General features: G+C 36.5%; 1 protein-coding gene across 1 annotated transcript in view; it reads left to right on the plus strand.

Moving 5' to 3' along the window:
- Positions 1-13746, plus strand: part of LOC145684365 (uncharacterized) — a 75282-nt gene that overhangs the window by 17214 nt on the left and 44322 nt on the right. Inside the window, exons 3-4 of the mRNA XM_081756605.1 lie at positions 2825-3188; positions 7128-7296. Of these exons, the coding sequence (XP_081612731.1) occupies positions 2825-3188; positions 7128-7296 (533 nt within the window). The remainder of the gene's footprint in view (positions 1-2824; positions 3189-7127; positions 7297-13746) is intronic.

Below are 13746 nucleotides of genomic sequence, written 5' to 3' on the forward strand. Positions count from 1 at the left end.
GCATGTGGAAATAGTGGAGATAGTTGAGTTAATAACACAGGGCCGCATAGGTTCTGTTGTTTTTATAATTTTGGGTGTTATATATGTATTCGAACATGCTGAAACCGAAACTGGCACTAGTTTTCTCATATCACGCAAGAATTTCTTACAATTCACGATTTATATATGTTGATTGTGGTATGCATGTTCAAGCGTAATTCAAGTAATTGACGCTAGATGTCGCTAGCACGTGATGAAATTATCCAGGTGGTAATAAAGATGAATGTGCTCTAAATGTAGGAAAGTTTAATTTAATTAAATTAACTAACTGTTGCCTGTATGACTATTTAAAATATTTCTACATCAAACCTTGTTATCTTATTTCAAATAAATTTCATATTTAATTGTCGCAAATCTTTAATGGTATGAAGTGTTAATCTCTTAGGTTAGTTTTGTTCTAGATGTATTTTGTTACATTTGGTGGTAAATTCATTTCACGCAACACAAACAGAGACAGAAAATTACAGATTTTGTAAGAACAGCATATTTCGCATACTCTCATATGAAACTTGGAGATCAAGATAAATCGTGGTCTCCACATAATTTGTGTAGATCTTGTGTGGAATCGTTTCGGAACTGAAGCACTGGCTGGAAAGAGGTCATTTATGCCACTCGCAATTCCAGTGGTGTGGAGAGAGCCTAAAAACTACAGCGACGATTGCTACTTATGTTCCTGTGAAATTGTAGGACATAATACTCAAAACAAGACAAAGATAGTGTATCCCAATATTCCCTCTGCATTGAGACCTGTGCTGCACGGCCCAGACTTAACTGTTCCGACATCTCCATCAAGTCTGGAGTTTGTAAGTGATCCTAGTTCGTACAGTGATAAAACTGGAAGGTAGTGAAATAGAAGATGAAGGGAAGTTTACAACCTCCCTATTGGATCTCGTGACCCTATACCACTCACTCAAAACCAGCTCAATGATCTAGTTAGAGACCTAAATTTGTCTAAAGAATCTGCTGAACTTCTTGGTTCCAGACTTAATGAAAATAATCTTATATTCTTTTTTGTCTGTCTGCATTCACATTAAACAAAACATGTTCAGTTATTTAGTGTAACAAGCTCTTTAGTCTGCTAGAAGATAAGAAATAAGGTATAATAAAGCAGTATTGAATACGGAAAAAGGCCTAAATTTTTACATTGATTTGTAAGAAAACCTTACGTGACAGGGAAAAGCGAATTCAATATTCATAATCAGCTAGGAACAAAGAATTAAGTTCACCTATTAATCAAAAAAACAACATGATTTTTTTTTCAATTTGTAGCCCTTGTAATTGGCGAATTCTACGTCAGGGAAAGTGAAAGTAATATCGATGCAACTAAATATGTTGATCACTTTTCACCAAGTTGAACATGAGCCACTTCTGAATACTATATTACCATTTTATTATGAAGCACTTTCAAGGTGTGATCAAAGAGTATGGTGATCACCAGTACTACCTATCGCGGTGTTTTATCTATTTCAACTAGTAATCCCGGTAGCCTAAACCTTTTTGGTACAGTCAGTTTCGAATTTGAACGAGTTGTGACATGTTAGTTGGCTTCCAGAAGTAGACCAGTGAAGATATGTTAAGAGTGTCTGTCGTAAGTTTTGTTTTAAGCTGCAAAAAACTGCCAAAGAAGCTCACAAAATGAGAAAATTTATGTATAACGATGAAGCGGTGACATTGAACACTGTTTACAAGTAAAATGAACGATTGAAAAGCGGCAAGGAGTCGTTTGGAAATGAGGAACGATCGAGACGTCATTCAACGTCAAAAACAGACGAACATGTGCAAAAAGTGCCACAAACAGGCGAATGACTATTCCAGAGGTTTCCAAGGAACAAAACATCTGCTATAGGGCTGTGAAAAGCCGCCTATTAAGGTTAATGTAAAGGGACAAGTTTTGCCGATAGATGTCACTACAATCTTCGTATCTCTCCCATGCATTTTTTACCTTTCACGAAAATTTAAAATATCTTTTACAAATGTCAACCTAGAGAGTTCCAATTTTTAGAGAAGGAACTTCATAACCTATCAAAGGGAACAATCCGTGCCGATCTTTTATTTAGAATTTTCTTTGTTGTTGTTTAACAGTTCCATTGTTTAAGATTTAGATAACCATTTCAACAATCAAGCAATTTCAACAATGAACAACATTCTAAATAAAAAAAATCGGCACAGATTATTGCCTTCGATAGATTATGACGTCCCTTCTCTAAAAATTTGAAGTTTGTAGATTGAAATTTGTAAGAGAAATCGTGAATTTTCGTGAAAGGTAAAAAAATATATGGGAGAGATACGAAGACTGTAGTGCCATCTATTGGCAAAACGTGTCCCTTTAAACCAACCTTAAATGAACAAATATCTTCCTTCTTCACCACCACCAATGCCACACTTTGCTTTTGATCTGCTGGTTTCTGGGCGAAAAAAAAATATTTCCTGCAGTCCACATTCGCTGTGCTTTCCAGATATAGCACCATATGACTTCTAGCTCTTTCCAAAAAACATAAAACCGTCTTAAAGGAAAACATTTTGAACCATTCCTGACATTGAGGGGGCCACGACAGAGCAGCTGAACGCCCTTCCAAAATAAGTCTTCTAGAAATGCTTCCAGTCACGGATTCAACGTTGGGATAAGTGCATTGCTAGCGAAGGAAAGCGTTTTGATGAAGATTAAATCAAATTCCATGTAAACTCATTACTATGCTTCTAATAAAATTATTCACCGTGTTTTTTGATCATACCTCGTACAGCTTTGATATTCTGTTCTTAAGGTCTTATTTCTTCTCTTTTTCAGTTACTGCGCCAAATAATATTTCCACAACTCCATATTTTGAAGAACAAATTACCAGCTTGAAACAACGTCTACCAGACAATGTTTCCACAACTCCATATTTTGAAGAAGAATTTGCCAGCTTGGTATACCGTTTACCAGACAATATTTCCGTAACTCAATATTCTGAAGAGCAATTTGCCAGCTTGAGATACCGTTTACCAGACTACTTACTAGAATGTTATCAAGAGAAGTCTCTGATGCTTGGAGAACAACCCAGACGTCCGGTTTCAATATCAACATTAATCGAACTTATTCACAAGATAGAAGACTTTCAGAACAGCGACCAAATAAATATAGAAACGTTTACTACGATGATTCTTCAAAGGTTAGTAGCCTAGTTTGCATGCCTTTCTTTTCTTTAAATACTATTTACCCAGAGGCGGAACTAGAACTTAAAAACTGGTGGGGTCAGCCAGACTGCATACTATGATAGGTATATCGTAAGTTTACTATACACTTTCAGAAGTATATACAAAATAGTTTAATTTTTTTTGTCACCCAAAAACTGACAAGACCTAGACTCCCCCGGCCTCAGGTTAGATCCGCCACTGTATGTATCAATGTTGTGTACCTACAGAGTGAGTAGTGACGAAAGAGAACCAAGACTAGGAATAACGATTGGTTTTAAACGAGTTGTTTCTGTTCGGACTTGCAAATTATACGACTACCGATACTCAGGTCCATATCCAGGGGGGTCTAGGGGAAACCTGGCCCCCTAAATTTTGGCTGCCCCCCTAAAATTTTCACGATAGACTGGCAAATGAACTATAATATAGTGATGAACTATAATATGGTTACATCGGGCCCCCCTGAGTTCAGCCGAGCCCCCCCCCCCCGTACATTTTTGGACTGGCTACAGGCCTGCCGGTACTTATCGTGATATATGATAATTCAAGTTTTAATGCTATATATCACAACGTCCTTGCGATTACAGGTGAATATACCTAGGCAGGCCCGCAACTGGTCCCCCTAAACGTTTCATAGCCCCTCCAGACCTAATACAAAATGCTATTATTAAAACAAAAATCACAATTTAGATATTTGTAAGAGAATTTTTAATGACTTGGCCCCACTATCTTATTCATGGCCCCCCAAACTTCTGTCTGGTTGTGGGCCTGTACCTATTTACGATAATTTTTAGAATACACTTTTTTTTTTTTTTTTTTTTTTTTGCAGCTATTGAACGTGCAAATAAATTGTAGATATGCATTAAATAATTACAAAACACACACTGAGGTTTGTAACAGTCAATCCCACTAAAAATAAACCAATAACAATTTGAGAATTGGCAAATGATAACCAGGCTGTCTGTCTGTTGTAAGTCATTAGGAAAATAATATTTATCTTTTGTGTATCAGAGATACGCGCAGTATTATGGTCGATAAGCGAGCTATGAAACCCACTGTGTTTCCTAATGAATCCTCCCTTGTTTTCAAGGATGTTCATACTAAGCTCCAACAGCTATTTTAAAAAAGGACTTGTATGCAATTATGGACAATTCGGAGATATCTCCGATGTAGAAGAGCAACTGAGTCAAGTGTAAGTTAAGATAGGAATCTTAATTTAGTCAAAAAATATGGACCTCTACTAACAAATTAAAGAACCAACTTTGGTTAAAATTTTATCTATTAATCAGCAATTATGTTAATGGAGTAATAAATAATACGAGGGTAAGTCAAAAATTGTCTGCAATGTACCTATAACTTTCTTTACATTGCTTATACTGACCTCTGTCCTCGTTTATTTTATTCTTATGCTGTTGTGGCCATGTTATGAAAGTTTGATTCTAATTCCTTCATTTATCTTCCTTTTGTTCCAGATAGATCATGGCCGCTCCATTAGAAGTTTACACCAAAAGAGGAACAACAAGCAGTAATCCGGTTTTTGTGGTCGGAAGGTGTATTCCACTTCCAGACGATGTGTTTACTTCATCAATAGTCACTTGTCTGTCTAATAGAACCATGTATCCATGCTCAATATTCTCATCACTTGTGGCCGTAGATGGCCGTCCGGCCCCTTCCTCGTGCGTAACATTTGTGCGAGCATTTTAAAATTGTTCAATCCATTCGTAGACACTGCATTGCGGCAAGACACTGTTCCCTTGTTGTGGCGAAAATCTTTGATGAACTGCTTCCCAGTGTTGTCAGATTCAGAATAACAGACTTCCCGCTCAAAGCCCTGAAATTTCCCGATCGGTTGCAAAATTTCCCGCCAAGAAGGAATATCAATAATTAATTACTCATTAATGATTAATTAATTACTCACTAATGATTAATTAATTAATCATTATATTAATAACATGAAATTAAAATCAAATAACTATGAACAATCAGTCAGAAGTACATATTTTTATACGGGAAGACAAATCTATTATAGGGCTATCCTTCTATTTTCTATCTGTAGTTTATTTGGTATAGGGAGAAATATGCATATTGGCGCGATTAACAATCAGTTCCATTTGGTTCGGTGTATAAACCTGTTCTGGTTATTTTGACCTTCAAAGAAGCTTCCAATCCATGGATTATTTCATGTACAAAGAGATGAAGATGTGGAGTGAAAAAGAGACGATATGTAAAGGAAGAAAATTTGACAGAATTTCCCATTTTCAACCAGAATTTCCCGCTTTCCCACCAATGGTAAGTAATAATTTCCCGTTTTGCGGGAAATTTCCCGCCATCTGACAACACTGCTGCGGCCCCGGATTCACCTTCCGACCACAAAAACCGGATCCCTGCTCGTTGTTCCTCTTTGGTGCAAACTTCTGATGGAGCGGCCATGGTCTATCTGCAACAAAAGGAAGACAAGTGGAGAAGCATAACAATAAAATAAACGAGGACAGGGCTCAGTATGAACAATGTACACCCTCCATTCCAAAAGAAACCGAACTTTTGAAAACAAATAGTACCACTAGTGCCATCTGTTGTAATATTTTACCGGTAGATGGCGTAGTCCCTCATTGATAACTGGTATAAATGTCATGACATTTGGATGCACGGCAACAAAGTTATTGCGTTTCAACTGTCAGTGTGTTGTGTACATCGGTCGGAAAATGACTTTCAAACAACGAGCTACAATTGAGTTTTGTGTTAAACTGGGTAAAACTTTTAGTGAAACGCACCAAATGCTACAAAATGCATATGGTGATGAGTGTCTATCCCGTACGCAAGTTTACGAGTGGTTCAGGCGATTCAAATCGGGTAGAGAGACGCTGGATGATGACGAAAGATCAGGCCGTCCCAGAACCGGATTATCGGAAGAAAACATCGAAAAAGTGCGTGAATTCATCAAACATAACAAAAAATCGTCGGAGAAAGTTATTGAAATGGAATTAGGCATTCCTCAAACAACCGCATACCGCATTTTGGCCGAAGTTTTGGGCCTTAAGAAGGTTAATTCGCGGTTTGTACCACACAAACTCACCGAAGACCAAAAAGTTGATCGAATTGCTCATTGCAAAGACATCGTTAAAAGTGCTCGGCAGAATCGAAACTTCTTGAAATCAATTGTAACTGGTGACGAGACGTGGTGTTTTGAATATGAGCCCAAAACAAAGCGGCAAAGTGCTGAATGGAGAGCGCCGGATGAAGGAACACCCAAAAAAAGTCGCTTGGTGAAGTCAAAAGTTAAGGTGATGCTGATTTGTTTTTACAATTCAAAAGGAATTATCCACAAAGAATTTGTTCAGCCCGGCCAGACAGTCACTGGAGAGTTTTACTTGGGCGTCATGAAGCGTTTGCTGGCAAGAATTCGTCGTATTCGGCCCGAATATCGCGAAATCGGCAGTTGGGCTCTTTTGGACGATAATGCACCATCACATCGTTCGCGACTTGTAACTGAATTTTTGGTCAAAAATCACATTATTCGGTTGCATCATCCGCCCTATTCACCAGATCTCGCTCCGTGCGATTTCTATCTGTTCCCGAAACTGCATTTGGCGATGAAAGGAAAGTGGCACGCATCGATTGATGTCATTGAGAAGGCGACGACCGCCGTCCTAAAGACCATTCCAATAAAGGACATGGAGAAATCGTTTGACAACTTGTTGGAGCGTGCAAATATGTGTATCGATGCAGAAGGGGAATACATTGATTAATAAAAATGATTTGTTCCAAAATGTACATTGCTTTTTTGTTTTTTTAAAACGTTCGGTTTCTTTTGGAATGGAGTGTGTAACAAGAGTTATGTCAAAATTTTTGATAAGTTTTGACTTACCCTAGTAAAAGCATAATTACTAATCATAATTTACTGTATGCTTTCTTCATAGATTTCGTATGGATGGGATCCGTAAAAATCCAAATATTCCTTCAATTGAGGGCATTTTCCCCTATGGTCCATCTGGTGAGGAATTTATAAAATATAATATTATAACTGAGTTCCTTCTGCCTGAAGACCTAATACCGTTTCCTGAGGAGAGTCTTACGCTGCAAGAAAGGGTAAGATTTTAGATGTACAGACCAGATTTCCACACGAATTGGATGGTGGAAAGGTGTAAGATAGGGTGGGCTGAAAACAAAATCTATTTTCAAGTTGTAATGCCGCGGAAAAGTTGCGAATTGGGGAGACTAAAAACTAATAATAATAATAATAATAATAATAATAATAATAATAATAATAATAATAATACAATAAAAAATAGAAATAAAAAACTGTTTATACCTTCCGGTCGCGCATGTGTTCTGAAGCTTGCCGAAATTGAAAAAATTCACATTTTCTACGATAATTTTTTCTTACTTAACTTGCCAATATTTAAATGTAATAGCTCTAGATCCGATAATGAGTCATGACAATCTTATTCAAACCGATAATGATATTTAAAAAAAAGAAAAAAAAAAGAATTGTTCAAATCGGTCAAGATGTTCCGCTAGTGCAATGGCTGTTAATTCTAAAAAATTCAAGTTCTCGTTGTAACTCGCTCGGGTAAATGACCACGTCTTTTCACTCACTCATAAATCAAATTTCAAAGTACCTTCAGCGAAGAATGAATTAAAACCGAGATGTTCAATTGTTCAACATGAGTTTCTTGGACTTGCGACTCTTCACACAAAAACTTAGTTTTGTTAATAAAAACTACGGTTATAAACATTAGCAAAGCTCTAAAATAAGTTGGTTTTAAACATTTAAACTTGTATTCCATAAAGAAAACATGTAAGTTTTTTTTTTTTTTTTTTTTTTAAACTTTGTACTGTGTAAGTTTTGTTTCAAACTTTCATAAACTTTGAAGGCAATGTGCGACCTGAAGATATTGCTGGATTTAAATAATACTTAAACATTGTTTTCTGCGGTTCTAATCCATAATAATTTGAGCTATTATGTTCGGAAAGAGACTAATTTTAAAATATTAAAACTTATTGTATAAATGTGATTTTTTTTTTAATTTCGGCAAACTTTAGAGCACATACGCGACCGGAAGATATAAACTGATTTTTTTAAACTTCTCTTTATTCTCCGTAATACACAACTTTTCCGCGCTGTTACGACTTGAAAAAAAAAATAAAGATTGATTTTCTTTCGGCCCATCCTAGTATAGAGGTGAAGTAATGTGTAAATTGCCGAGTTTGAAGCTCAGGTATTCTAGCTACTGAGGGTAGCAGAATAAAAAAAAAATACATTTGATAATTTTCCTTTAGCATTGTATGAATGGTTAACCTTTTTTGTCTATGACATACTACATGAACATGGTTGTAAGTAGTAGAAGCATTAAACTATCAAGCTAAATGACCAGATTTAAAAAATGCTCTAAAAATACGAGGGTCTGTCAAAAGTTAGTTTCATTTAGTGTGTTTCATTCATCTGCGGAAAAGAAAGCAGCAAATTCTTGTTCATAATGCAGGGGTGCCCACAGGGGGGGGCTATGACGCAAACTGCGTCATTGAAATTTTGGGGGGGGTTAAAATCTATATAAATATGTTTGATGAGGGGGGGTAAAATTAATCGAAAAGAAGATTTTTCATGGAAGAACACCTACGGATAGACAATTGGGGGGGGTGCGTCATAGACATAAGGGGGGGTGGGCACCACTGCATAATGCCTGTACCAATAGTACGTCGTCTCAGGCATCAACAGGTTTCTCTCCTTTAGTCGTGATCCCAGTAGTTCGGCCGATTCCTCCGTGAGACCAAGATCACGAACTAAATCGTTTAAACCATTCTGTTCGAAAAGTATAGGTTCTGTTGATTCTTGTGGGTCAAAGTCCGAATCGTCATTGTTGTTACTAGCAGGTTCGGAAGAGGCTTCGTTTAATTGGTCTGGTGGCTGTTGCACAGATATGTCAGAACCATGGGATACTGGTAAACTGACAGATGGAATTGTAGTTGGCTAAACAATTTTAACCCTGTTCCTACTGTTGAAACCTTTTACTTTCACAGAACAAAAGTAGCAATTGATACTGTGGTCAGTAGGCTCACGACACAAACTGGGGATTCCAAACGCCAATGCTCGTCTTTCACCTTCCCTTCATTGCCACAGTTGTTTGATGCATGTTCGAAAAATCTTATGTGGTGCCCGCGACTTGTCCTAATCTCCCAATGCTATACCAAAATACGCAAGATAAGCCTTTCGCACAAATAAAGTTACATTGCGCCGTTGTTTTATGGGCACAAATGTCCCAAATATATAACAGAATATATCTGGATTATTCTTACAACCTCGACGCTGCATTCCGAAAAGTCTGCGAACAAGCACTTCACTTTCGTCACTAAATACTAAACACACATTACGATATTAGGGGCTTCAAAGCACTGATCACACTTAAGTAGTTCGAAACTATATGAATCATTCGAAGGAAAAGCAATATAGGAAACAAAACAATTCCGCTAGGCGTACACGATAAGCTGTTGTTTAGCTACCGTTACAACATTTCAAGCCATGAGAGGAATAGCATTTCAGCCAATCATGATGTTTAGTCCTCCTGGCTTGAGACGCATATGAATGAATAGGTAAAACGATTTTCTCGATTTTGTCACAAAATGTGATGTGATGAGACAAAACTAACCTTACTTTTAGGCTTAGGTGGCAATCACCACTTCACAGAAATATATTGCACTTATGCAATAAGATCATCGCAGGCTAGTGTAATCAATGGACTTTTCTAAAACCAAATTAAGTCTATGGACATAAGAATGAAAATATAATTAACAAGAGGCTGCAGTTCCCTACCTCACCAACCATAACTGGAGTTTCATCGTATGTTTGAGCAACAAGTTTTCCGTATTGAAAATTAGTCAGACAGTCAAACTGCGGTACGATGAAGACGATTGCAGTTCTTTTTCAACACATCAAACTGCATCAAAGTGCAAATTCAACTTGTAGACTAGCGGCTAGAGTTGGAAATTTGTTCCATCGAAAGTTTTCTATACTAAATTAAAAAACAAAATATTTTCAACTTAATTAGCATAAATCCTAAATAATAATAATTACTCGAATTGGAAGGAGCGCGGGCAACACTTCTACTTTGCTCTAATTATCATTACTATTCCCCCTTGCTCTTGAAACAGTTCCCATATAGCACAATGTGTTTCATCGATAGGCATTTCTGTATATTTAATGACACTTCAGGGACTGACAATATCTTTGCTCCTTCAGGCATGAGACAACCATCTAAATTTATATACCGTTTAAACAGAAATAAAATCTCCATTTAAAAAATAATGCCCATAAGCTCAAATTAACATTCAATGAGAAACTTTATTTTGAATCAAAGTAAACCTATATTAAATTTTTGTTAAAATATCCTATGGAATATATTCTTCTTGTTCACTGTTACTGTATTATTCAAATTTAAAGATAACGTATTAACATACAAAAGTCTTAAACACAAACTATTTGCTGAGCAAAACAATATATTCACATAAAAAAAAATTACATGCGTGTTACAGTTTCGCCAACTAACATTTTGGCTTCATCAGACACTATCACTATCACTATCACTATCAGATAGTGTCTGATGAAGCCAAAATGTTAGTTGGCGAAACTAACACGCATGTAGTTTTTTAATGTGAATATATTGTTTTGCTCAGCAAATAGTTTGTGTTTAAGTATATACAAAGCAAAGCTTCTACTTATAGAAAATAATACAAAAGTAAAAATTATAGATTAACATATAAATAATGCACTAGAACATCAGTCTCACAGTAGCATGTATTAAATGCTATTAGTATGAAAAACCTGCTACTTATATTTGTCCGAAATTGTATGCTGTTAAGACAATGAAATAACCTTATGAATACTGAAATTACAGCCAAGTTTCTATCCTTAGAATGGGCTCTTAGACTGGAAGAGAACCTTTCTTTAAATTCTGTTTCTTTGCAACAGAAAGCTAGAGCAATTATTTCGTACAAAATCGCTAATGGATTCAATCCATTATCGTCTTTACCGGCTACGGCGACCTTAATGTTGACTATCTATATCCCGTGTCTCAAACATGGAAATATGTGCTTAAGTTATATTATATTTAGGTTAAAGAGTACAATATTTTTTAGGCTAAAGGTCTTTCTTTAGGTTAAAAGTGGTTTTAACGTTAACAGATATAGTGGCGGTTAAACTTCAAAATATATTGGTGAGGCTAAAACCTCGCATACTTGGGGTATAAGAGGATATATATATATATATCTCGTATACTTGGTGTATGAGATGGTATATGGCACACATCCTTAGCTGTGAGAGAGTAGGCTATATGCCTAATATACTTGGGTATTAGAGGGTATATACCACATGTACTTGGGTATGAAAGGGTACATATCTTACACACTTGGGTGAGAGGTATATACCTCACATACTTGGGTATGAAAGGGTATGTACCTTAAATATTTGGGTATGAAAATGTATATACCATACATACTTAGGTGTGAGAGGGTATAAAGTACTGGCAGAATTATTATGGATTTTTGCAAAAAACAATTTTTCTACAAAAACGACATTTAAGCAAACAAATAATAATGCAAATCAATTTTATTCAGAAACAGTGAGTACGTCAATAGTAAACAACTATTTTAATATTTAGTTTGTCCACCCTTTGCACCAACAAGTGCTTTAACACGTCTGGAGATTCCAGTGATCAACTTTCTGCACAATTCCCTGATTCTACCTGAATGAACCCATACTTTGATAAGACGTTGTATGAGTTCTGTTTTGGTCGTTATGGGAACTTCATGTATTTCATCTTTCAATACAGACCATAAACTCTCAATCGGATTCATATCCGGGGAACTTCCAGGCCATGAGAGCATTTCTACACCATTTTCTTCAAACCAGGTCTTCAGTGACCTTGCCGTGTGACACGGGGCAGAGTCCTGTTCAAAAATCCAAGGTCTATCCGCAAACCTGTCCATTGTTTGAGGTACCAAATGTCTTTGTAGTATTTCTTTGTACTTATACTGGTCCATGGTGCCATCAACAATCTCGAAACGACTTGTTCCATGCACAGAAATGGCTCCCCAGACTATGACTTTCTGAGGGAATTTTACAGTCTTCTTTAAACATTCCGATGTAAATTGCTCACCTTCTTACAGTCTGCACACGGTCGTCAAACACTGCAATGGTAGACTTGTCAGAGAACACAACTTGCAACAATACAGAACAAAAATAAGGCGTTGAACAGCTGAAGAAAGTGATGGAAGCAATTGAATAACGAGTAGATTTAATGACGTGAAAGTCTGCAAGGCTTAAAATTGGAAGTAAAGTTTAATATTTTGCATAATTTTAATCATTTGTGTTATTAACGTTTCTACATGAATATTTTGAACTCTTTCCTTCTCCCATTGCTCAGATGCCCAGTCAACGTGAGCCTCTGCCCAGGCCTTACGAGCCTGTTTCATCTTGTCAGTAAGGCGAGAATTTTTTCTGAGACGATATGATTTTAGTCCACCTTCCAATAGTCTGTTATTTAATGTTTGCGATCAATGGTAATGCCCTCTGCTGCAAGTTGGTTGGAAATCATTCTGCAAGATGCTCTTCTGTTGTTAATTGCCATTTTAATTATTTTTCCGTCCATTCTCGGTGTTGTTTTCTTAGGTCTACCACATTTTCTAACCCTATTTGATGCCAAACTGTGGCCATACTCCAATTTCTTCTTGATATTACTGACGGTTTGAGTTGAAACTTTAAGTTTCTTCGTTATTTCTTTCTATTTTAAGATGGTTTCTTTCAATAAAACACTAATCTGCCCAACCTTGCGAGGACTCAAATCACGAACTTTGCCCATGTCTGCTCAATTGCATAAACACATTAGAAAATCTGGAAAAAATAGTTGGCATTAAACTTAAATACACAAATACACAAAACTAAAGTGATAACATGCAAATGGCAGGCGGACAATGCAATAAACACACATTTCTCCACGCAAATGCCAGACTATTACTGAGCTCTGTCCAGACAATGCAGTGACTGTGTCAGGGTTGTCAGACGTTTTCTCTCTGTATTCCCAGACACTCCCATATAAGACTGTAAAACCTATTTAAAATAACTAATAAATATTTGTTTGGTACTGGTGTGGTAAAGTAAATAGAGTATTAGTTAATAAAATTGTTTGCAAGACATTTTTGCACAAAAGTTGTGTTTTTATCAAAAATCCATAATAATTGTGCCAGTACTGTATATCTCAATACTTGCGTATGGGAGAGTATATACCACATATACTTGGATATGAAAGGGTATATGCCTTACATACTTGGGTAGGAGAGGGTATATACCTCACATACTTGATTATGAAAGGGTATATACCTCACATACTTGGGTATGAAAGGGTATATACCACACATATTTGATGTATGAGAGTGTATATACCACACATACTTGGGGTATAAGAGGGTATATAATATTGGGCGCCAGCATATATTCATTTATAAATGTAAGTTTCACGGGCCTTCTTTACCGTGTTTACGCAAGTT

This window comes from Thermobia domestica, chromosome 4 (genome assembly GCF_964235325.1).
Source record: "Thermobia domestica chromosome 4, izTheDome1.hap1.1, whole genome shotgun sequence".
NCBI classification, from domain to species: domain Eukaryota; kingdom Metazoa; phylum Arthropoda; class Insecta; order Zygentoma; family Lepismatidae; genus Thermobia; species Thermobia domestica.